Raw genomic sequence first — 24,640 nt, forward strand, 5'->3', positions numbered from 1 at the left:
GACATAAGACAACACAGCACTGCTGCTGCAGGAAGCTCCTCCTGGTCATGGAAGGCACAACATTTAGGTTAAAGACAATCCATCTCCTTTGGCCATCTCTGTCCACCGTGATTGCCCCTGTGAAAGCTACTGTGCGAGATATGGGCCTGTCATGCTACTTGCACCGAGAAACAACTGAAGGAACCATCATCATCATCATCATCATCATCATCAGTTGCAGTGGGAAAACAAAGAACACGATGCAGCTTCCAAAATGGGATCAATATTGTGTACGGGGAAAACCAGTGTTCCACGCCCCAAATCAAACTGCACAGAATGTTACTGCCTCACTGCAACAAATCTCCCATAAGATTCAAGAAAGGAAGTATGAAATCTGCTACCTACTTCCTCGGATCAACAGCTACCGCAGGCAACAGACGGACCGAGGAAGACGAGCACAACAGGTGGAATCCATCTCTTCCCCAACATAGGCTATATAAGAGAAGGAAAACAAAAAAATAAAGCTACTAAATTGCTGTGCCTCGTGCAATGCAGTAACAATGGGTGCTCTCCCTCCGCCACTGCACCAACAGAAGGGAGTGCTGCAGCAGTCATGGCACGATGCTCTCCAATTATTGCTTATATCACCTGCATCATCGTCTCCTCCGTGATGGCGAACGAGACGCCAAATTGGACCGTGCACAAATTGTAGCTAAGCGAAACGATAAGATAGACGCCATCGCCCGCTTCCGGTGGGAATCCAACTCCGTCCTCCCACGAAATCCCTTTTTTATATAAACCAACCCAAAATCTTTGTACCTAAAAAATAAAATAAAAGGAAAAAGAAAAAAAAGAAAAGAAAAATCGCCGGATCGAAAAGAGAAGAGAAGGCTTCCCAGCGAGGGGGAGGGGGACGGGGGGGAGGGAAAAAAAGAAATAAATTAAGAGCGAGAACTAAAAGATGGAAGGGGAGAAAGTTGTAATATATTGAGATCTCTTCTTGGATGGGTCGGAGTCCATTCGAAGCTTATGGGGAGCGGAGCTTCCAATCTCGTTGAGATCTATCGGCCCCGTTCCTTGGAGCCCTAGCCAGAATTGTCTGCGATCGCGAGGGGAAATTAGGGCTACGAGATCGATTGGGGCGGTTCTTGGGTCGGAGGCGGGGAATTCTGGTTGCGATCTCTGCGGGATTTGGTGGTGGGACGAGGGTTTTCTCGGCGCGGGGGCGATGATCATCAAGCGGAGCCAGCGGGTGCTGATGCCGACCCTGAAGCGGTGCAATGCCGAGGTCGCCGCCGGCGACGGCGACGGCGAGGGCGGCGGGAGGCGCCGGAAGAGACGGAGGGAGTCGTTCCCCCTCGAGGTGCTGGGGGACGTCGCCGCGGCGGGGTTCCCGTACGTGGCGCTTGGGCTTGGGCGTTGGCTGGGTGGGGAGGACGTCGCGGGCGGCGCCGCCGTGGCGTCTTCGTTGTGTAGCGAGGTCTCCTGCTGTTCCGGGGAGATGGATAGCGAGTCGCGGAACGGGAGGAGAAGGGAGAGAGAGCAGCCCCGTGAGGCGCCGCCGCCGTCGGAATCACGGCCGCCGGTGGTTCGTACGTCGAGAGGCCGCGCGCAGGTGCTGCCTGCCAGGTTCAATGATTCCGTCCTGATAGACCCGTGGAAGAAGGAGAAGCCTAAGCCGAAAGCTTTGGAGTCTGATTCTGAGGTGAAGGAACCAATGGGGCCTCAAAAAGAGAATTGTCGCAATAAGCATTCTAGATTTAGTTCAGTCATTCCCAATCCAGTTGCATTGTTCGACGAAGAAGAAAGATACCGGGCATGCAGAAATATTAGCTCCAAGAAGTATTCGCTGTCACGAAGCACTTTGACATCTCTGCATGAGAGTTTGGAGGCAAGGGAGAAGAGATTGCCCCTGGCGCCCACTGTAGAGGACCCCCTTGGTTATCTTTATGATCGGATGTCAGTAAAAGAAAAGTTGCACAAGAAAACTTCTGAACAGAGGAAGGATTACTGTCATCTTGGGGGGTTTGCTTTTGGTGATATTGTTTGGGCTAAGCCAGGAAAGAACTATCCAGTTTGGCCTGCAATGGTAATCGATCCAATGCAGCAAGCTCCGGAACACGTTGTCGACTCCTGCATCTCTGGAGCTGTCTGTGTGATGTTCTTTGGTTACTTTGGAAGTGGGAATGATACGGTAGTCTATTTTTCTTATACATTGTCTTATCTAATTACGTTTACATGGGCACTTTTTCCATTATGATTAATCCTTTGGATTTGAGCAGGAATATGCATGGGTGAATCAGGGGAGGGTTTATCCTTTTATTGACCACATAGATAGGTCGGTATCCCAAATATGATTAGAAGGGAATGCCTTGATGCTCTTGGTCTTAAACTCTTGGGCTCAATTGCAGGTTTCAGGGGCAGACAGAGTTGTATAGGTGCAAGCCTAGCCATCTGCGGACAGCCATAGAGGAGGCCTTCCTAGCGGATCATGGCTTCTTAGGGGTGCAGGTTGATGGTATGAGTTCAAGTGGGGAACCTGCATACCTTAGTAAGATCAAGGAAGCAACTGGTTCAAACCATGATCAAGAGTGTCAATCAGAGATCAAGGCAAGCAAGATCCTATCAGTAGAAAACTCTACCATAATTCTTATATTTGTTGTGTTGTAGATGCCTAGATGAGTTCTTGATCATGTTGCTTTAGTTAGACCAAACCATTTTTTTGAATCTGTCCTCCTTGAACTTCTTTTAACAATTCTGTTGGGACGGGCTCTGTTTACAGCCTTTCAGATCAAAACAATATTGTCAAATATGCAAGAAGATTTGGCATCATAAAGATGAGAAGAGATGGGTATGAGGTTTTATACTATTAAAGGAAACATTCCTTTTTATCTTTTGTAACTGAGTCTATGACATTGTCTAACAACTGGCAGAGCTCTGATTATTTTTGTCCAAAGTGCAAGTCAAAGCTGAACTTTGAGTTATCAGATACCGAGAAGAATCACTCACAAGTTAGGTATGTGCCCTATTGTTAGTGGTAGCCTACATATGAGTCATGCAAGTAAGATTCACCCAAGTATAGTCTAGGGGCTAATACTGCTCGCCTTCTGAACAGACGCGATCATAACAGTGGGAAAGATACAAAACTAGTTTTTGATAATGTGACAGTTTGGTGTTTTGGCATGGAGGGGATATACTTACCGGAGCAGCATGTGTAAGCATATGTCTCTGATTTTGATAATGATAAAACTGGAGATGGTCAAATAATGCTTTTGCTTAATACCTTCTGCATGATTATTTCTTATGTTTGTTGATAATCAGCATCCCTATTATGCCTTCTTCTTCCTTTTGTTTGTTTTTTCTTTTCTGGTGTATGGGACTGGTTAAAATTGTATGGGGAACCAAGATGACAAGACCCTATTGAAATCATCAATTAAATTAGATGGAAAAATTAAGATTATGAAAATGACTATTTACCGTGATATTTTCAAGAACAACCCTGATCACTACGTATGATAGAAACTATAGCCTTTCCGTGAAAATTTATTCAGTCTGAAATTATTATTTAAGGTGCAAATATTGCCTATAAAACCTGTGCTGATTTGATTTTTTTTTTTTACTGTAAGAACTATCCTTAATATACCAAGGCGTGTTTCTCCACATGGAGAAAGATTGTTTTTCTCTCTAGAAAATTATTCTTGTCCCTAACTTATTTCATTGTGATGGTATGACAGAACCCCTTTTTTAGTTGGCCAGAACCATATTTTGAAGAGATTTAAAAATAAGTTACTTTTTTTGTTTCATTGAAAAACTCAAACCAACTTTACAGTTTCTTAGAAGGAAAGTAATGATAATATGCTATGCAGAATGTAGAAAATTCTTTGCCAATTGTTTCCTTGGAATAGCTGTTGTTGGCTCGTGCAGTTACTTGAATTGCCTTGGCCAAGTACTGTAACCATGGAGCATAACGAGAATATGTTGACGAGCCATGGTATCAGGAATACAATGAGAACTGGAATATGTTGACTATATCTCAAATTTCTGAACATTTGTGTAAAACAAGGATTGAACTGCTGCCAGCAACATTTGCCCCACTGGCCAACACTTGTTGCACAACATATTATACCTGTAAGGTATTGACACATTAGATCTATCTACACCGAAGAATCTGACATATAATTAGGCTTTTTTTAAAATTATGTTTAATTGGCATGATACAAGATGGTACCTTGTTAGGTTGTCTTCATCTCCCCTTCATGTGATGAGACAACATAGTCCTTGGCCATCCGCATCCTGATTTGATTGGTTGCTGGTAGAGTATGTGTGCTACAAGTACAAGACCACATAGCATTGTGGCAACATAGGAATGCTGGCAGAACACACAAAGAACATCCATTGACAGCAAAAAGAAGCACAAAAGAAATTTCAAATTACTATCCTCATTTGCAGCATTACCTCTCTTTAGGCCTCTCCTCTTCTACTCCCCTCATTCTCTCCATTGGAAGGGTGTAAGGCGGCATGAGGCAGATCAGCAAACACTATAAATGAAATTGGGACCAAACAGGAGCAGTTTAGATTGAAAGGTTAAACATATGAAAATGCTTGGATGAGTTTGTTTTCATGAATTCCGTGCCTAATAGCTTGAAACAACAGTTTATACTTTCTACTAGTGATCTGTATATTATGCCCTTGTGCATATACTCCTGGAAGACCTGTTTATGTTGCGTAGAAGATTAATGGTTTATTCTCTATCCTCAAATTAAGATGCTTGAAGCCTTCTTGATAATATCAGAATTTTCAGGCAAAACTTATGCTAACTCATTTCATAAGGATTTGTGACCAGCAGAATTGATAAACATGCTTATTTTCTCATCCTCTTCCATAATGGGGAGAATATTATATTTGCTTGTTCCAACTCATTCTGTTTGTTGATACTAAATTGATGCACTAGACAGTTATATGCTCGTTATCATATGTTGAAATGAGTTAAGAGTTTTATTTTCTCTTATTCTCGTCATTTGTATGAACTATATTGATTTAATCTATGTTATTTCTTTTGCATCCTTGGGTAGGGTTTCATGTCGCTGTAGCTCTTGCAAAGGGAAAAAGTTCATGCTTACTGAATGGGAGCGACATACTGGCTCCAAAACTAAAAATTGGAGGTCCAGCGTCAAAGTCAGAAGTACAAATATGGCATTGGGAAAATGGGTCTGTACTTCACAAAGAGCATTTTCAGTTGTAATTCAATAGTACAATGTTTTATTACATTTAGCATCTTCGCTTTTAGATTAAACATCTGTTGCTTAATTCTAGAAGTGTTATCACTGGCTTTAGACAAATGCTTTAGTAGATGTCACTATAGTGGTTTTGGATTAATGTTTTTTTAATTTAAAAAGATATATTATATAACCTTTTCTCGTGCTGGATTATTTTCATGTATTTGGCTTTTTCATTTTTTGGTAAGCCTAAGATGCTTGACTTCAAGACTTCTGCTGTTGTTTTGTTATTAGGAAAAGCAACATGAGTTATCTGCATTGGACAATACAGTAAATTAGCTTAGCAGTCAGTATGTTGCTTACCATAAATGTTTGTTAACTTGCAGCTAGATCATTATAATTCTAATATGGTTTCCATGAACCATGCTAAACGGCCATCTGCAAAAGTAAGGAAACAAAAGCTACTTGCTTTCCTGCAAGGTACATCCTTTTTTCTGATAATATTTCTTAATTTAAAGCACTAGATATGCACTGGCACTGTTTGTAACTAACATGCCTCTGCAAGTAGTTGGATTAATTGTTCTAACTATGGGTTCTGGATTCATTTTCTTAGAAGCATATGACCCAGTTTATGCAAAGTGGACAACAGAACGATGTGCAATCTGCAGATGGGTTGAAGATTGGGATTATAACAAAATAATTATCTGTAACAGGTAAATTAGCAATGACTATGACTTCTTTTTGAAATACTCTTTTGAAGTATGGAGGTACTGTTTCACGTTGCTTGGTTATCATTCTATTTAAGAAACATAAACATTGAATTGCTAAAATTAATGGTTCTACAATTATCAGATGCCAAATAGCAGTTCACCAGGAATGCTATGGAGTGAGAGCGAAGCAGGACTTTACATCCTGGATTTGCCGAGCATGTGAAACACCTCAACAAAAGAGGGAATGCTGCCTTTGTCCTGTAAAAGGTATCATCTTTTTATATTACCCCTTTTTTAAGGCTAAAAATGATTGTACTGTATTTGTCACGTATCTCGTAGATTACTGGATATTTTAGTAATCTATTACATCATGTGTGAGGTATCTACCCGTTTGATGCTTTTGTGATGAATGTTCTTTGGTGCAAATATTGTACTGAACTACTGATAACATATTTTAGAAAAAGGTACAATGGGCATTTAATAGTAATTGTAAATATATCATTTTGTAGATTATTGATTGTTGCAATTTTGGATTTTTTTAATCTAATTTTACCTTAGTTTGGGAAATTTTAAATTTGTTCTCGCACATCAGAAGTTCAGGTTTCATTGATTGTATTTTTTTTTCTTAGGTGGTGCGCTCAAGCCAACAGATGTTGAGACGCTATGGGTCCATGTCACTTGTGCTTGGTTTCATCCTCAAGTCTCTTTTGCCAATGATGAAACAATGGAGCCTGCTGTTGGCATATTGGACATACCATCAGAGTCTTTTGTGAAGGTTAAGACATGATTTTGGAATGATCATGAGAAACCTCTGATGCTGTCAAAATCTATATTAGAATCATTTTAGGCTTTTCAAGTTCTACACTATGTATCAAAATTTGATTTGAGTTTAAGTTCTTTCTTGGTGTACTTCCAGGTCTGCGTTATATGTCGTCAGATGCATGGTTCTTGTACACAATGTTACAAGTGTTCCACCTATTACCATGCTATGTGTGCATCAAGAGGAGGATATCGGATGGAGGTAGATTACTGAAAAGGATGATATTGCATAGTTGGCATATTAATGATGCGTTTAATCTTTAAATGTGTGCATCAAGGGCAATATCCAATATTTGTCTTATTTTGTGATCATTGTGATTTAAAAAAATTATAAACATTTTAAAATTTTAGAAGTGGAAGGACTCATAATTTTTAATCTTAAATATGTTCTATTGCAGTTACACTGCTTGGAAAAAAACGGAAAGCAGATAACAAAGAAGGTCTCATACTGTGCTCATCACCGGTAAGATTTTACCATGTACTCATAGCTTCCTGCTATAATAACTATTTCTTTTGGTCCTTTACATGGTCTTTTATGTTGAATCTAATTCATTATTATAAAACATCACTAATGGTGCTTAGAGGTCCAATATGTGTATATATATACCTTACTGCAACTCACCTCTTCTTATTTGCATAAAACACAGCTCCGTTTCTCTGTATCCTGTAGAATGTTACATTCAAATCCTGATTCTGGATTAGGAACAGTAGTAAGTCTCAATTAGACAAACTCTCTGCCTTTGTAATTAAATTTGTGTGTCTGTGTTCTGCAGTGCTCCGAACCCAGATACTGTCTTGATTATACATACTCCTGAAGGAGTCTTTTCTTCCAAAAAGTTGCTACAAAACAATGAAAAACAGACTGGTTCAAGACTAATTAGGAAAGGCATTCTTCATGATTCAGATTTCTCTATTCAGAATTCTGAAACTCCATCTGCTGCAAGGTGTCGAATATATAGGAGGATGGCAACCAAGGTATGTTTTGGAACAGAACCTTTTAACTATGTCTGGTAAACTGATTGTGGCTGATGATTTGAATGTGTCTCTAATCATTTATTTACCATCTTACAATTCTTGTCCTGTCTAATATAAAGGATATGGCATTTGATAATTCAACTGTTTGACTGTTTCACCTTTGAATAAGATTTAACAATATCATTTTTCTCACAATAAATTAATGTGCATCGCCTGAAGGGCTAGCATTGATATCAAGATTCATGCAGGACAGGTATAAATTATGTTTCCTGCTACCTGTGTTAATCTTTTTGCTTCTGTGACTAGTTTAATTGGTCTTTATTTTAGAGAGGATGACAAAGGCAGCCTAGAAAATATTACCAATCAAGGAGAAAATGGTGGAAAAATAATTATGTGGTTGTCTAAGAAGAAGTCATGTGTTAACGGACTGATGTAAAATTTTGGCTAATGACATTGCATATAGTCTGTTTGCTGCTACATTCTTTCTTGGGGATAACCATTGTTTATCATGTTCTTCAGTGTGTGTTGGTAGTGTATCTACCTGACAAAGATATATTTCTTCCCATCATGTTCTTGGATTTGATAGAACCCAGTAATATAGTCCCGTGTCAGTTTGTAATTGCATTTTCTGTTATTTTAGAGGAAACAAGAAGAGGCTATTGCTCACAGATTGATGGGGCCTTCTCATCATTCTCTGGATGTGGTTCAAAGTTTGAATGCACCAAGGGTAATTCTCTTGATCTTCTTATGCAATACATCGTGATTGCCCTTCTGGATTACAGTTGTGTACTTACAGTAGATTGGAAACTTATGATGGACCTTTTTTTCCATGCAGGAAGAGAAGGATCCAGAGTTGTTCTCTACATTCAGGGAACGGCTTTACCATTTGCAGGTAATTGTGATACCACCTCACTCATATACATATACATATGTTCTGGTCATGACATCCTCATCAGCTCTTTATATACTCATGTTTCCAGTCAACAGAAAAAAGTAGAGTTTGTTTTGGTAGATCTGGAATACATGGATGGGGTCTCTTTGCTCTCAGGAACATTCAAGAAGGAGAAATGGTAAGCAGGCATACTTTTCTGCACCATACTATTTTCAAAGTCTTGTTAGAAGTAGCAGCTGATTCATCATTGAATTCTTTGGTTTTGTATGCTTGATGCACATTTGAGTGGCTGGTTAGTCAAATTAATAAGTTAACGACTTCATCGTATTTGGCTTCTCCTACCTCACTATCTGATCATGATGGTTATCTACTTGGATGCTTGGTAACCACAAACTACAATAAACCAGTTATCTCATTGTTGAAGATTGTGTGATACATTCCCTGGGTACTGCAGTCATAAGTATTGAGCCATTCTGTATTATGCACTTTTTTTATGTTGTAGAGCATGATGACTATTTTGGGTTCAGTTGGAGAAGCGACTGATCCAGAGTCTACATCATAACTGTGCCTTGGCAATATTTGATCCACGCTCATTTGTATGATTTTTAGTGTGTCCAGTCTTATGGTATAGATAGTAGAGAAATATGGTGTCTTTGCTGTATACACACTGCATCGTACGATGCCAGCGAGGTACTGATACGCGTATGGGTGCTAGTGGATGCTATCTCTGCTTCTTTTCTTTTCTTTTTGAGGCAGTAAAAGCTGTGCTCATATGAAGAGTCAAGCATCACAAACATCACACTTATTATGCTCATATTTTCCGGCAAGGGCACATTAAGTGGCCTTGCAATCCTTGTGTTATAGTGATGTCCTTTTTCTTAAATTGATATGCATGCATATACAACATACGCATGCATGAATGAATATTTCTTGTGCATTATTTAAGTGTATTTACGTTGTATTATCAAATTGTATTAGCAGCTGCAATCTGCCAATGCTTTATGGTCAAAAGGTGGGCAGTGAAAATTGAACTATTTCTATAATACTCAGGACTATTAGGATTTCAGAAAGTGGTCTGATGATGAAGCTAACGGTTAATCTGCTAGCAGGTTATTGAATACCGTGGTGAGCAGGTCCGACGTAGTGTTGCAGATCTAAGGGAAGCACGCTATCGATTGGAAGGGAAGGGTTGTTATGTAAGTAATCTTTCTGCTTTCATCTTTTTCTGTTCTCTGTTTGCTCTTGGCTGATGCAGGAAGTTGAAATATCAAAACCAAGGACCATATGTTTTGTCAGAATATCTTAATTAATTGAAAATTTTGGTTGAGTCAATTAGTCAACAATACTAGTAGAGTGTGTCATGATGCTAGTAAATCGCTTATGGAAATCATTGCATTAGAATAAAAACTAGGAGCCATGTTAATCAACAAGAGATTCACATAGTCATTTTGCTCAATGCTTAGGCTTTGAGCTACCATACATGATCATCCATCTAGCATATGACACCAATATATTCTATGCGTAGGCTTTGAGCTATCTTGATCATTCGTCTAGTTACTCTAGTATACAACGCTGATGTATTCCAACTAGCAAGTCACCTGTTGTTTGAGATGAGGCCCTTTTCTTTACGAATGATAAATTCCTTCCTCTGGTGTCATACCATGATTGATTTGCTTGCATAAAATCATGCTCATTTTCTGATTTCCTGTTATGTGCTCTGTCTTGCAGCTTTTTAAGATCAGCGAAGAAGTAGTGGTTGATGCAACAGACAAAGGAAACATAGCACGTTTGATAAACCATTCAGTGAGTTATTAAGTTCATTAAGATCTCCTTTTGTTGGCAAAATTCTCACTATAATACTCAAAAAGTAACTTTCATTTTCATATGCAGTGCATGCCCAATTGCTATGCTAGGATCATGAGTGTCGGCAATGATGAAAGCCGGATTGTTTTGATAGCTAAGACAAATGTTTCTGCTGGTGAAGAACTAACGTAAGTTTCTTTACCTACCTGAAAAAGAAATTTTCATATCTTTTTGTTGAATTACATTTCTCCTTTCATTTTAAGCTTCGTTTATGATGGTGGCAAATCCTTTATGTTTCTCAAGTGCTAACTACCAAACAAGATGGTTGATCAAAGTGATGTCAGTGATTCTTTATCTGTTATGATGCCCAATATGGACATGGATATGGGTCGAAGATGACATAGGTCTTTCATAGAAAACATATGACGGATATGATTGCTGCCTCCTGATTAACAACTTTGAGAGCTTCAATAGGACAGACACTGGTCGTAGTGGAAAATATTTGTTGCTCAAGTATCGTTACAAAAAAGAAAGTAATTTCTGCCACATAGAATGATCAAAGAGTTGCAACAAAGAAAGAAATTTGCATCTTAGGAAAAATGTTTTATTCCTCGAGCCAGAACCTTGTTAGGCAGCAGCTAGCAAATACTCTTTGCTCCTGTTGTCAGAGAGAAACTGGCAAGCAAAACTCCCTAGTATTCGATTCTTGATCTGATAGCATCAAGCTTGCAAATTCTTGAAGTCTTCTTGTGCTCATACGATTTAATGACGGATGTTATATCTTGTTCATCACTTGATTCGAACAATTTCAAGTATTCTCAAGGATGCAAGATTGTTTTGTCATGATTGAGCCCTTCATTTGTCATATACAATGAAATTTCTTTAGGGAACTTCTCTTTACAAGTTCTGTAGGTTCAGGTCTGCTTGAATTATTTTGCTTCTTGGCCATTCAAATCATTGACTAATCAATCGGATGGTTGTACCTGTGCATTTCTTATTTAATTAAGTGGTTCAGGGTTATTTATCACTTAGACCTGGTTGCCTGTTGGTTTGCAGATACGACTATTTATTTGACCCTGACGAAGGCGATGAATGCAAGGTTCCCTGCCTCTGCAAAGCTCCCAACTGCAGGAAGTTCATGAACTAGATATCTGTATATCTCCACACCAATTCTTTTGCAAATAGTCTCTCTTTTTGTGTTTCCCCCCTCTATTTTAACCTCCCCTGTCATGGTCAAATCCATCACTTGGTATTCAAATTTTCCTTTTCTTTTCTTTTTTTCTTCCAAACAAGTGGATGTCAAGGGTCAAAAATCACGAGACTCACATTCTTTGTAAAAATAACTTTGATGTAGCAGCTGCATGTCAATTAATGTGGCATTTCCTTTCAGAATTTGCATGACTCGGCGCCTGGCGGTGGTATTTCTTCTATTTTATGAGTAATACATTGGCATATGTATGTATGTATGTATGTGTATTCGAACTCTGATAAAATTAGAATTTTGTTTTCCTAGTCACAGACTCATATCCTTAGTTTTTTTATTAATTTCTAATTCCAATCTTCCTCCCAATCTGACAGCCGTGGTTTGGCAATACACTAATTTGGCCACTATTAATAGATAAAATTATTATTTTTACTTTTGAATCCTAAATAATTCGATTAGGAGTTCAATGAAATCTCTATCACTCTATTGTAACAATCGAATATAAGATTTTATACACCTTAAAATTTAAAGGATGAAAAGATATTATTTGAAGGTCTTATACTCGCTATGTAGCATTGAATGGGCTACAATGAAGATTTTTTGATCAATTCCGTATCATACAAATTAACAAGTCAACATAATCAAAATATTATATTCATAGAAATAAAATGATAAAACGGATCCTTTGCTCTAATGTTTTAAATCATTCTATTCTTTTATTTTTTAAAAGTATTTTTTGAAAAAGTCTATTGATTGAATCAAATTTAACTCAGTGAAATCTTTCACTAACTTTTTTTTTTATTCAAGAATATTTTATAAAACTATTTGACCTACGAATTTGGAGCATATTTATTATTTTCATGTGATTCACACGTCGTCAAGCAAGCGAAATTTCAAGAGAAGATGTTGGAAAGATAGGGCCAGGAGTTGGATCGGGAAAAGCGCACTTTTGACTCTCTGCACGGTTTGCCATCAGATTGGCCGAGATACGTAATTGGGGAGTTGTATGAAAACTGAAGTGGCCGCCAAAGTTAAGAGACTTTATTCAAGAAGCTATATAGCCTGAACGAAAGAAAATGCAACCGGAATATTCCTATTTCGTGGTTACTTAAGTTAGGATAAGGTTGAAACTTGAGTTTGAGAAAGCTGTCTTGGATGGGACAAAGTGCTCCTTGGATATTTTTGGGAGTTCGTTGGCGATCATCAAAATGGGGGCTCCTTTTTGGAAAGCGGATAGAGCGAGTCCAACTGTCAAAAACAATTATTTATTTATTTTTTTAAATCTTTGGAAAGAGGCAAGCGAATCAGTCCCACAATATATATATATATATATATATATATATATATATATATATATATATATATATATAATTTCAAAATATAAAGTTTTTATTTAAATTATTTTTTATATAAAAAAAAAACCAACTGTTCTTGCTTGAACTGTGGTCCTATACGATTGGATTAAAAATACCTTTTCATTTTAGATTTTTTACTGGGAGGTATCTTTTTTCATTTTTTCTTGACAAGATAATATTTCTCTTGCCCCTTAGTTTCAAAATTATTTTTGAAAGAACATTCAAAACTATTGTCATGCCTTCTGTATGAATCAATCTGTGGGGTTAATCTGCTAATTTATATCAAAGTTACTATTTTGATAAACTTACACATGGTAGTACATATCGATGTTTTGAAGATGAAGAAATTGTGGAAGACATAGTAAAGGAGGGAGAAGGAAGAAAAAAAGGAAAAAAAAGGAGATGATAGAGAATAAGAAAGAAAATAAGATGGTGGAAGAACAAAATAAAGTGATGAAGGAGAAAAGGAGATAGACGATGACGAATGACAATGATGGCGTTAAATAGTAGTGGCGACATATTATAACATCATAAGAAAAGGATAACAATAAGGTTAAAAAGTAGTGATAATGATAATGACATCACAAGAAGAGGATAGGCAAGAGAAAGAAAGCTTACATTCTCAAAACCCTAATTGCTGTTCTAATTTATTTTTTTATATATTAAGTTGGACAAAACTATTAGAAAAGAAGATAATCCATCCATATATCTATCCAAAAAATATTACAATATACATATAATTATTGTTGTATTTATTATTGAAATAATATATAATAATTTATTTATTTAAATATAATATAAAATAAATACTATTTCGTATTATAATATAAATTTAAACTTGTTCGATTTAATGAGTTAAAAATGGGTTGTCTTAGACAGAGTAACCCCGCACTGCCCTCTGTCAATAACCATACGACTACCATCCAGCCAGGTTCTCACCGGGCCCACAACCTACCGGTCAGGTTCATGAGTACCACCGGATTAGATAATGGATGGAATTGTTTTAAGGTGGTGGGTAGCGCGCATCACCGACGGGGTGGTCCCACAGCAGTGGGAGGCGAGGGTGTTGCACATTGGGGAGGTAGCAACTGCCGCTCACTTTTCGGTCACACACACACGACGACGCGTTACACCAAAACACAGAAAGAGAGAGAGAGAGGCATAACGGCACATGATGATATATGATTTGGATTAAGAGCTTCGCAGATAAAAGGAACACACGTACCTCTGGGCACTCACCCATCCATCACGACATCCTTCGGCCTCAGCCTCCCCTGTACCAGGACATGCACAGATGAGATGGAACATCTGAAAGAACACAAGTTGCCGAGTCACCTGAGATTGTATCATCAGCATACCAATTTGGTGAAATCACTCAAGGTCGCCAGCCACCATAATGTGGAGGGGCAAACGTATGAATATTCGATGCAGGGAAATAGAAAGAAGAAAAAAAAAACGAGGAGCAAATGGATGGGGGGACCGATGACATATATCAAAGAGGAGAAAAACCAACCACCGACCAGCCTTGAAGAAGATGGCATTAATTAGAAAGGAGATTAAATTGTTCAATGTGTATTTTCAACCGAAATAGAAGGTATCCCACTTACACTTCCCTTATATTCTCCCATTGAGGCCTCACTAGCTTCAGAACCGTGGTGGTCACCACAGGAAATGAAGTCTGAATTGTGATCCACTGCGATGCCAGGACAATCGGTGTCCTCCACAACAGTGTTGCCTCCTGCTTTCATATTATTAGTTGAATCAAAATCACAAAGGGGTGCCCTCTCCATGGAACCCCTGTCAGCCCCACCCTGCTGTACCTTCTCGTTACCAGAGGTTTCTGGAGACACTTCTTTCTTCTCCTCAGAATAGATGATGGGTGCCGGCACAGCATGTTTACCATTGACCCTTCCTTTCTGCTTCTCGTAGAGGGACATGGCTCTCTGCATATTCACATAAACCAACAAAAAAGATCATCAGTTTGCCAAGAGCAATTGTTCATCGATATCTCGAGCAAATTACTAACACGTCGAACAACACTAGAGCAACTTCAGCCAAAGTCGATTGAAATTCTCCGACACAACTTTTTTATGGCTTCAATCACAAGTATTTCACAAGCATTCTTAATATAAATTAGGAACTCGGACTATAAGACAGCCGAAACAGTACGGTACAATATTGCATAGTGTACCTAGTGGATGGCCATATGTAAAAAAAAATATTTAATATTGAATGATATATTAAATTTTAAAAGCCTTACCTGTATTGTATTGCCTTTATGAATTCAGATACAGCTGGTAAGTTACAACTATGGATCATCATACTAATACATTGTACGAGTTAAACAGAAAAAAAAGAAAAGGGAGGAGAAGGCAGCAAAGGAACCAAAGGAGAAAAACACAGGATAAGAAGAGGAAGATGAGGAGACAGCAAACATACCAAAAGATGATGGGAGTGGTGGAGATCCGAGGCAACAACAAAGGCCAAGGCACGGTAAGAGAGGAGAAAACAACATTCAACAATTGCTTTTATCCACCCATATTTAATAAGTTTAAAATTTCTCCTTCTAAGAACAAAACCAGACACCCATATTTAAAAAATATATATCCTTCTTCAAACCAGATAGGGTGAAATCATCCAGTTCATGTACCAGACTTCAGGCAAATGAGTAAACACCAGATTGTATCGAGCGCTACACTCATTTAGAACATCGGCTAGACCGATATAAATTCAGACATTATGACAGATATATCAATCATATTTCACAATTAAGGAAAATCTCTAGTAAATCAAGAAAAAGTCAGAAGAACAAAAAAGGTCAATGCATCAATATAAAATAATAAACCAGTAACATCTTATATTAATATGGGTAAGTTCAACATTTAAAAATATATGGCTATTTGGCTATCCAGACACAGACAGACCACTGCCCATCTGTGCATCCATGTTTAAAAGACCCCAAATAACAAAATTTTGAGTACAAATAAAAAGCATAACCAACTTCATCCACTTATGCAAATGGAATTTGGAAGGACATTTTCTAAACCGCTTTCACCTCTAAATCTGCATGTGGAAAAATCAATGTGCAACTAAACCAAAGTTTGTGCATATCCAGTGTATAAACTACAAGCTGGTTGAGGGAAAAAATATAGATATAGAAAACAGAACTCACAGGAAATCCCTTCTCGAAAGAAACTACTGAAAAAGCTTTATCGTGTGTCTACCTATACAAATCTTTACATAAATAAAAAAGCGAAACTTCATAAAAGGCAGCTATACCTTGAAAACAATATCTTTTGTGGTCGGCAAGAATGAGTTCAAAACAGAACTCGTACTTCTCATTTTCACTATGCTGCCATCTTTGTTGGTCTGAAACAGAATGAATAAATTAACAAAGTTCATAACATGAGAAACAAAACACAATCGAAAGCTATATTTCTTGTTGATAACATTCAATACCTGGAAGCATCCGTGAGTACCCAAACTGCAGGTGTCACTAACATTCAATGTTCCCAATAGGGAAGTGCACTTTTTGTACAACTCCAAACCCACAAGATTAGGTGAGATATCTATCCTGGAAAGATAATTGGCACCATTCTTGGTTATCTTATCACTTGGCATATTTGAGGGCTCAAATGCTTTCTTGGTTACAGCCTTTCGGGGAAGCTCAACATCACTCTTAGCAGGGAGTAAATCAGTTGATAGCTTTGGTTCAATGCTTTGAAAAGGCAAATGTTTTAATTGGGTAAGTTCATCAGTCAAAGAATGTATCGATGATTCCCGTTCTTTCTTAAATACATGAATGTCTGTATTATTACCATTTTGCCCCTTCCACATAACAGAGCCAGTTTCCCAACCTCTACCGTCTATTAGCTGACTATTCTCATCCAATTCTTGACTACCATAGATATGGGACTCATTGTTGAACATACCATTATTTCTATCCCACATCTGCATGTGAGGATGACATAGTTGATCAACTGGATTATGCCAAAGAAATGGCCGACCATGACCATGAAACCTCTCAGCCATCTCATGCATGTGATAAGAAACCCCACCATGGGTCAAATCCATGGAGGGTCTAACACCAAATAAAGGCGAAGCTGAGAACTGGGAAATTGCTGGATGAAATCCAGCAGGAGGTGGCCCACGTTGTAAGGGAATAAATCCATTTGTAACTGGAGAAGGCCAATTCGGGGCACCTTTCCAAACATTTGCATGTCCTTTTCCATATCCGAGATCACCTATCCGCTTATAACGGTTATAAGATTTGTGATCACTACTCTGAACTTTATTATCATCTTGATATGAGCCCAAGACAGAAGGACTGTCAATTCCAAGCCTTGCAGGTGGCAGAGGGCGGAGGTGATTAGGTGAATAGTCAGAGTAACCACTTTGATTAATAGATGATGGGCCAATAGTTGACTCCCTAACACAAACATCAGTCTGAGATACGTCATCTAGGTTCAGCTTTTCTGAAGCCGACTCCCCTTTTTCTCCATTTTTTGAACTGCTAGTCCTTTGTCCTATTTCAATATCAAGGCGTTGCCTTGCAGTTCTGTCATATTTTGAGGGAGATCTTTCTTGAAACCGACGACCACTATTAGCTGAAGATCTTCCCTTTGATTGATTTGGTGATCTTGTAGTCCTATCATACTTTGAAACAGCAATTTCGACAAAAACTTCACCTGAATGGATGTCATCCTTTGTGGTTAACTTCCCTGAACGAGCACCAGATACTTTGTCACGAAGTCCTGATGAAGTCAAACTGTCTCCTTTACAATTTGTAATAGCACGGAGTCTCCCTTCCGGTGCTGACTCCCTATGTGCAGATTCTGCAAGCTTTGATATATCCCTGTAAACAAAGACAAAACAAACATTAGCAAAGGAACCAGAGGCTTCCACTAAGGTTTATAAAAAGGCAAACTGCAATAGAAGTGTCAACACCAGAACCAGGCAGTCCCATAAAGAAAATATTTCCTTAAGCCTGAAAGGCTTGAGCAGAATAAGTCAATTCGGTCTCAACTAAAACCTGGCCGAAACTCGGCCTCATTTCTAATGGTAAATCATGCAAGGAGCACGCACACGCTGGATTTTGACTAAAAAGCCTATACCTGGTTCAGACTGGGTAGCGTTTAGGCCAAAGTCGAGGAACATTGACAACCCTAAGGCCGAATAGAACAGACCACAACATCAACCACCAGGAAAGTTGCAATAAGAAAAGCAATCACCAGGTCACCATTTATCACCCACCCAATTAAAGATTAATATGATGCAAGCATAGCACCTCACACCTAGTACAAATCAGATGCTTACAGCAGTGAACCTTTATTGTTGTAGTAATCATAGTCCACCATGGAGTAGTAACTAGAAATTAAAAGGTAGTAGAAGATAGATTTACTATATTATAATAATTACAATGTTGAAGAAATGGGACCTTTGAGGACTCACCTGCATGGAACTCTACTAATATTCAGTTTGCTTGTCTAGCCCAGTATAAAGTAAAGCTAGGTGACTCTGAGTTAAAGAAAATGAAATCCGAAAGCACATTGCTGACAGGTATGTCAAACTAGAAGGCACCAAGCAATCTTCCATTACAAATAATACCATCCTTGATGGTGATGTTTCCATTATATTTAGATGGGGAAAAAAAGGATGAAACTTCAATTGTCTTGTCCAATAAAAAAAATGCAACACTACTACCCTTAGCTCTATATCAATGCAAGCAAAAGGACACAATACCCCAAGTCTCCTTTCAGGACCAGAGACAAACTTATAATGTTCCCAGTAAAAACTGCTCAAACATATTGTAAATCCACAAATTTTTAATTGCATGCTTCCACATGCCTGGCATATGACATAGATAGACTCCTAAGCATAACAAACTCTTATGCTGCATGCATGTTAGTGCAACCAATTTTTTTTTAAAAATAAACTATCTAAAAAGAAAAATTAAAAGGCAGATAGCCAACTGTCCAACAGTCACCAAAACTAGAAGAAAACAAAAGTGGCAAAAATGAGATTAAAGTGATACCTACAATGATTTTAGAGCAAAAATATACCTGTTATAATCTTTACCAGCATATGTGCTGGAGGAGGTGGAGCCTCTCAGTCGGTTATTTTTCGGGCTTGAATCAGCCTTATCTGCATGTTGAGACTCTGACCTAGATTTATCATTACGGGATCCAGTCCTGCCGGTGCTTGATACATTTTTCTCAACAAGTTCATGTCGCTCCTTTGCACCTCTTATTTTCACGTCACCACGATCGTCCCTTTCATCAGAATACCTTTTCCTTCCTCTGCTATCCTTAAGCTTGGTGTCAAGGTCATCAACATAAGAAGTTCCATCATGATCAGTATTATGAAGCTTATTTTTCTTATAATGAGTCTCCAGAGATTTAATATCATCTCTAAAATGGCATTTGTCAGATTTACCACTAGTATGATCTTTTGATGACCACTCATCTTGATATTTATCATCATTGTGTTTTTTATCCTTCTCGTTGTCAATCCTGTATTTACCTCTGTACTTAGCATCTTCATGCTTTTCATCTTTATAGCTTCTTTTTAGACTATAATCATCTCTATAAGACAGTCTCCTATCATCGAAATCTTTACTATCATCTAACAATTTATCTTTGTCTTCAGAGTCTTCCCTGGATTCCCTCCTCCTCATGTGTTTCTCAAGCCCCTTCTCTGTCTCAGCACTGTGCACAACATCCTGTGATTGCTTGTCTGTTGCCACATAGAAGAGAGACACAATAACACATCAGATCAGAAAAACATATTATAAACTAGGAAGCATCAGTAAGAAAACATGTAACACACAATAAAAAGATAAACATAGCATCATTTTGGACACAAATAGTAACATTAAAAAAATGAACGTGCATATAGTACATGATAAAATGGTAAACGACAGTACCATTTAGCACAAAACTAACACAAAGACCTTCCATATCATGTAGCACCAAGCTTTAGGTCAGCAAAGCAATAATTTCATTTACACATGCTTTCTCAGAGTTTCATAGATCCTAAGAAAGACAATCACCTATAATTCACACAAGTGTAAGATGACAGCACCACTCTAATTAGTGTTACAGAATTAGTTTCAATAGACAAAAGTTTCTTCCAAAAAAAACTCCTTGAACTAAGCATTAGGACTTTGAAGTTTGAACCATGAATTATTGCTAGTGAAAGACTGAAATTGAAAAAGAAAAACCTCAAAACCAGTATAGACTTGCATTGCTCTTCTACTTTACTACTACATGATCAAAAGATTCAAACTGCCAAAGAATTATATCCTTTATGACTGATCTAGAAAACCAATCTGAAAGTTGCTACTTTTATGAGCCTCTTAAGAGACTGAGGAGAACCTCCATCAGCATTACAAGCCAGTAACCAACGTATTCTAGGAAACCTATTTGATTGACAATTAGCTAGAAAAATTTTGAGTCTCCCTGATCCACATACAGATATAGTCCATTAGTTTAGTTAACAGCCTTGACTGATTCTGTGACAGAATCAAGTATTATAATGAACATGATTTAAGCTAATTGCATAAAACTATGGGACAAACAAATTGATAAAAGTATACAGCAAATTTCCAAGATGAAACTATCATCATATTAAATGTATAATCACTAGAATGGTTGGTGATTCTTTTTCAGGATTAAGACAGCCAAACTATGTTCTACTTGGAATAACAATGTCTAAGCCTCATTTACAAACATGGAAGACTGAAACAAACAGAAATTACAATTTGGTTAAGGATAAAACACTGATTAATAATGATAAAGGAGCATTGGTCACATCATTTAAGCAAAAATCATTTCACCTCTATGCACAAATATTCACACATGCTCAAACCCACAACCAGCCCACATCTCCAACATTACAAATAGCCTCCTTATTGTGCCCCTAACCCAATTTAAAACTAATTTCTACTTTAGTTTATTTATTTCTGTCTCTCTATTCAAAAGGCAAAAGTTGAAAAAATCTTTCTCAAAACCAAAGTGAATGACAATTAAGTAGCCTCCACCACTCTAATAATTAGCATCCATTCAGCCAATCTTAGTAAAAATCTAAGATACCATTCTTGAACTAACGCTTCATCCTCTTACGCTAAACCACTACAATTAAACTCCCCAGATAATTTCATTCTAGCTCCCACATATCCACTTTATATAAGTTAGTATTTCAAGTCAATTCAATATCTTCAAAAGTTACCGAAGGCAACAAAAATTACAAGGAAGAATTCTTCTGACAGTCATGTCATCTCCCTATAGCCAGGATTATGATGGCACACATTTGTTGAAAGTTTAAATTCTCATCCCTAAAGAACTCTCAGCAAACTAATCCATTTTTCTAGACTTCTTTTTGCTTTGCTCTAGTCCCTAGAGAAAGCAATCTTTTCCACATCCCTATAATATCCAGTTTTCTGATTACATTTAATCATCCCAGCAGCAATTGTTTTGTATGATCCACCTTGGACATTCTCAAGCCACTTATTTTTCTGGATCTTATTCCAGTTACTAGAAACACATAATGACGCAAGAAGTTGATCATCAAATTTTGTTAGCAAATCCATAAAACAGCCTCTCCTATGAGGAATGCTTCTTTCTCAAGTTTACCGACGATTTGAATCACCAAACAAAGCATATATTCACAAATATATCCCTGACCAAACTTTAAGTTGTGATTTAATCATATTGAAATTTCCAAGAAAAGATTATTTGCCTCTTCTCCAGTGAACAAACAATAGTGATGACCATAACTTTATGTCCATGTCTGCCCTTTTGTCTTCTTTATGTTTTGTCTCATCTAACATAACCTGAATGTATTCATTGCAAACACTATCATTCCAACTAGTCCATGTTCACATCATTCTTTTCTGCTAGTCAAACTTTTTTTATGTTCTCACACTAGTAATTCTCATAATAATATTTTGATATCTTCCTTGTATAATGGATAGCCCTCCATGATGTCTTTTATTTGCTAATGATATTATTTTAGTTAAAAGTTTGAATGAAATTAATTTTAAACTTAAGTTATCGAGATAAACCTTTTTCAAGGTTTTAAATTAAGTCAGACAGAGATTAAATAAAGGAGATGTTATTTAGTAATACTAAGAGAAGAACCGAGGATATATTAGATTGGATTAATAAGAATTTCTAATAAGTAAAAAATTTCAAGTATTTTGGACCGATTACTCAACAGTCAATGATATGGAGGTGTTTATAAAGACAATATTCATAGAGTAAAAACTAGATAGTTAAAGCGGAGAAGGATGTTATAAATTTTGTGTGATCACATGATATCTTTTTAGATTCGACAAGAAATTATAAACAACTGATAAACCAATGATGGCTTATGGATTTGCTTATCGGTTTAGAAGCAATACATGCAAAAATGTTTATATCGTTGAGACAAGAATGTTGAGATGGATGTGTAGAATTAATAGAAAAAAATAAAACGATAGATATTGCTCAACAATAACAAAAGATTCATGTAACCAACCCAACCTAAATAGTTAGGACATTCTCTGGACCTCCACAAAGCATTTAAGATTGCGACGTCTCAATAGAAATGCTCATTTACTAAAGTCATTTTCAACTGTACTACCTTTTTAAACACTAGCTTTGGTGGAAAGATTTGTTACTCTTCCTCTTTCAAGGTACCAAGGTCCTCCGACCACAATAGTGTTGTCAATCAAGAAAAAGTGCATGACCATTTTCTACTTGATCAACTAGTTTATGCATATAAATATAATTAAAACGCTTGGCATATTTTAAATGATATCACCTTTTAGTGGGAAGCTCTGGAACAACATACATGTCACTAATAACCCCATTTTTTGGCTACTGCCATAAGGAACAGACTAAAATACTAATAAGTTGCGGGTTACCTTACCGTTAATTTTTGTATAGTTCTTTGTTGCAATTTCCTCTGTGCCTGCACCAACCCTGGTACAATGTTTCCTAGTGCGCAAATCATCGGACTTATCAAGCCTGGAATCATGGGTCTCCCCCTCCTTGTTGCTGCCCCTCTCACTTCCATCCTTATAATAACTGTTTTCTCTCCTGCTCGATGTCTTTTCTGACTTCTCCTTCACTGAGTCATTCTTCCCTCCACGATCCTCACCCCTTACATCCGAAACCTCATGCCTTCTGCTTGAACTGGCCTTGGAATCAGGAGCCTTCGATCTTGAACTATTTTCCAAAACATGTCCAAATTCCTCACCTTTCCACCTCTTGTGGTCATCCTCCTGACCACCGTTCCACCGATCAGCAACCACCACCACCTCGTCCTCTCTTGCTTTCCGCTTCTTCTCCCCAGAGGTATCCCCATTGCTAGAACTCATCACCTCTTTCCCAGCGTTCTCATTCGAGAGCCTTCGCTTCTCCGGCTCCAAATCCCTAGAAACCCTCGCTCCCGATATTGCGGTCGATTCCTCCTCCCTGGTCCTCCTCTCCCGTGGACTCTCAAACTCCTCGGAGTCGGACCGGTCCCTCGAGTGCTTGTGCGACCGGTGGGATCTATGCCGTGAACCCCGCGGCATGTTTGCGCAGCCCACGAAACCCTAATTCAAGAAATGACCGAACGAGCGATCAGAATCCTCCGACAAGCAAAACAACCCCTCAAAGAACGCGCCTTCGGCACGATATTCATCCGAATCAGATCTACGGGCCAGGAATCCACGGCGGCCACCGCGAGTGTGCGGATCGACGGCCACTACAGCGGCGAGGCGACGAGATCGGAAAACAAGAGAACAAGAATACGCTCCAAGAAAGGGCAGGAGATCGATGGGGGAGAAGGGAAGGAAAGGATGCGGCTGTGTCGGCGGCGCGGCAGCGGAAGAGAGAGAGAGAGAGAGAGAGAGGAAAAAAAAAAAGAAAAGAAGAAGAGGGGAGAAATGGATACGAGACGACAGGGGCGGCGACGAGATGCAATGGAGGGGAGACGGTGGAACCTCTTCTGACAGAACTACCCTTGAGATCGTAGGGTCTTACAAACGATTTACAATGTTCATAAAACAAAAAGGTTAAGGGTAAATTAGAAATTTCGGGTATTTAGTGACCGGTTTGCGGTAGTTCCATGGTGATAAATACGGCCTTTTTCAACTCGAAGTAAACAGTACAAGAACAACATTTACATAACCTTCTATTTCTGCTCGATCTTTACGCCACCGAGCTGAGACCGACCCGGGTTGGGTAAGGCAAAGTAGTTGGTTGATTCCATGGGTTTAGATTTAGAGCGGGTATCGCCGAGTAGGCATCGTCCAACCTGGTCCGGACCAAGATTAGGAAATTGCCGCCGGATGTTCTATTTGGCTAGTAGGATCAAAGGATCGAACACCGACGCGGCTGCGAAATTGAATCGGTTAGATGCAATTAAGACAATTATAAGGGACTTTATCTTGAGGTTTCTAATGGCAAAAAAGGTATTTAACCACATCTTATATATGTGACTTTCATGCAAGAAAGCTCCCTCTTTAGATTGAAATACGTATTTAAAAAGTATAAATGAATAATTTGAGTTTTTTTACACATAGAAACCCAGCATCACGGTCAATGACTTGAATAATGACATCAAAGTTTGACGATATCTAATTATGAGAGAACCCTGTTAAAATCTTAGTGGCGACGATTAACAAAATTGCGGAACCATCATGAACTTTTCATGCA

At 38.2% G+C, this 24,640-nt stretch overlaps 2 protein-coding genes across 2 annotated transcripts; one reads left to right on the top strand and one right to left on the bottom strand.

The window, feature by feature from the left end:
* The first annotated feature begins 911 nt into the window (after nucleotides 1-911).
* Nucleotides 912-11,792, top strand: LOC135598711 (histone-lysine N-methyltransferase ATX4-like). The gene is made up of 21 exons (XM_065092947.1): nucleotides 912-2,173; nucleotides 2,262-2,317; nucleotides 2,391-2,589; nucleotides 2,762-2,830; nucleotides 2,913-2,995; nucleotides 3,095-3,193; nucleotides 5,052-5,187; nucleotides 5,582-5,675; nucleotides 5,809-5,908; nucleotides 6,048-6,172; nucleotides 6,535-6,680; nucleotides 6,822-6,926; nucleotides 7,123-7,187; nucleotides 7,498-7,699; nucleotides 8,340-8,426; nucleotides 8,535-8,591; nucleotides 8,680-8,769; nucleotides 9,701-9,787; nucleotides 10,320-10,394; nucleotides 10,482-10,582; nucleotides 11,451-11,792. The coding sequence occupies exons 1-21, from the start codon at nucleotides 1,208-1,210 to the stop codon at nucleotides 11,539-11,541; spliced, it is 3,033 nt and encodes a 1,010-aa protein (XP_064949019.1). The 5' UTR covers nucleotides 912-1,207; the 3' UTR covers nucleotides 11,542-11,792.
* Nucleotides 11,793-14,478: 2,686 nt separating this feature from the next.
* Nucleotides 14,479-23,827, bottom strand: LOC135598726 (uncharacterized). The gene is made up of 5 exons (XM_065092992.1): nucleotides 22,866-23,827; nucleotides 19,016-19,688; nucleotides 16,413-17,808; nucleotides 16,233-16,322; nucleotides 14,479-14,896 (listed from the first exon to the last, which is right to left on the bottom strand). The coding sequence occupies exons 1-5, from the start codon at nucleotides 23,512-23,514 to the stop codon at nucleotides 14,519-14,521; spliced, it is 3,186 nt and encodes a 1,061-aa protein (XP_064949064.1). The 5' UTR covers nucleotides 23,515-23,827; the 3' UTR covers nucleotides 14,479-14,518.
* Between the last annotated feature and the right edge of the window lie 813 nt (nucleotides 23,828-24,640).

The sequence above is a fragment of the Musa acuminata genome, chromosome BXJ1-2 (assembly GCF_036884655.1).
Source record: "Musa acuminata AAA Group cultivar baxijiao chromosome BXJ1-2, Cavendish_Baxijiao_AAA, whole genome shotgun sequence".
NCBI lineage: Eukaryota > Viridiplantae > Streptophyta > Magnoliopsida > Zingiberales > Musaceae > Musa > Musa acuminata.

What these genes read in the sequence shown, in the direction of transcription:
- LOC135598711 (XM_065092947.1), top strand. Translation starts at nt 1,208, where the DNA reads ATGATCATCAAGCGGAGCCAGCGGGTGCTGATGCCGACCCTGAAGCGG. An exon ending in AAAGTTTGAATGCACCAAGG is followed by an intron (nt 8,427 to 8,534) that starts GTAATTCTCTTG and finishes TTTTCCATGCAG; the next exon opens with GAAGAGAAGGATCCAGAGTT. An exon ending in TCTGCTGGTGAAGAACTAAC is followed by an intron (nt 10,583 to 11,450) that starts GTAAGTTTCTTT and finishes GTTGGTTTGCAG; the next exon opens with ATACGACTATTTATTTGACC.
- LOC135598726 (XM_065092992.1), bottom strand. Translation starts at nt 23,514, where the DNA reads ATGCCGCGGGGTTCACGGCATAGATCCCACCGGTCGCACAAGCACTCG. An exon ending in GTACTCACGGATGCTTCCAG is followed by an intron (nt 16,323 to 16,412) that starts GTATTGAATGTT and finishes ATTCTGTTTCAG; the next exon opens with ACCAACAAAGATGGCAGCAT. An exon ending in CAAAAGATATTGTTTTCAAG is followed by an intron (nt 14,897 to 16,232) that starts GTATAGCTGCCT and finishes GTGAATATGCAG; the next exon opens with AGAGCCATGTCCCTCTACGA.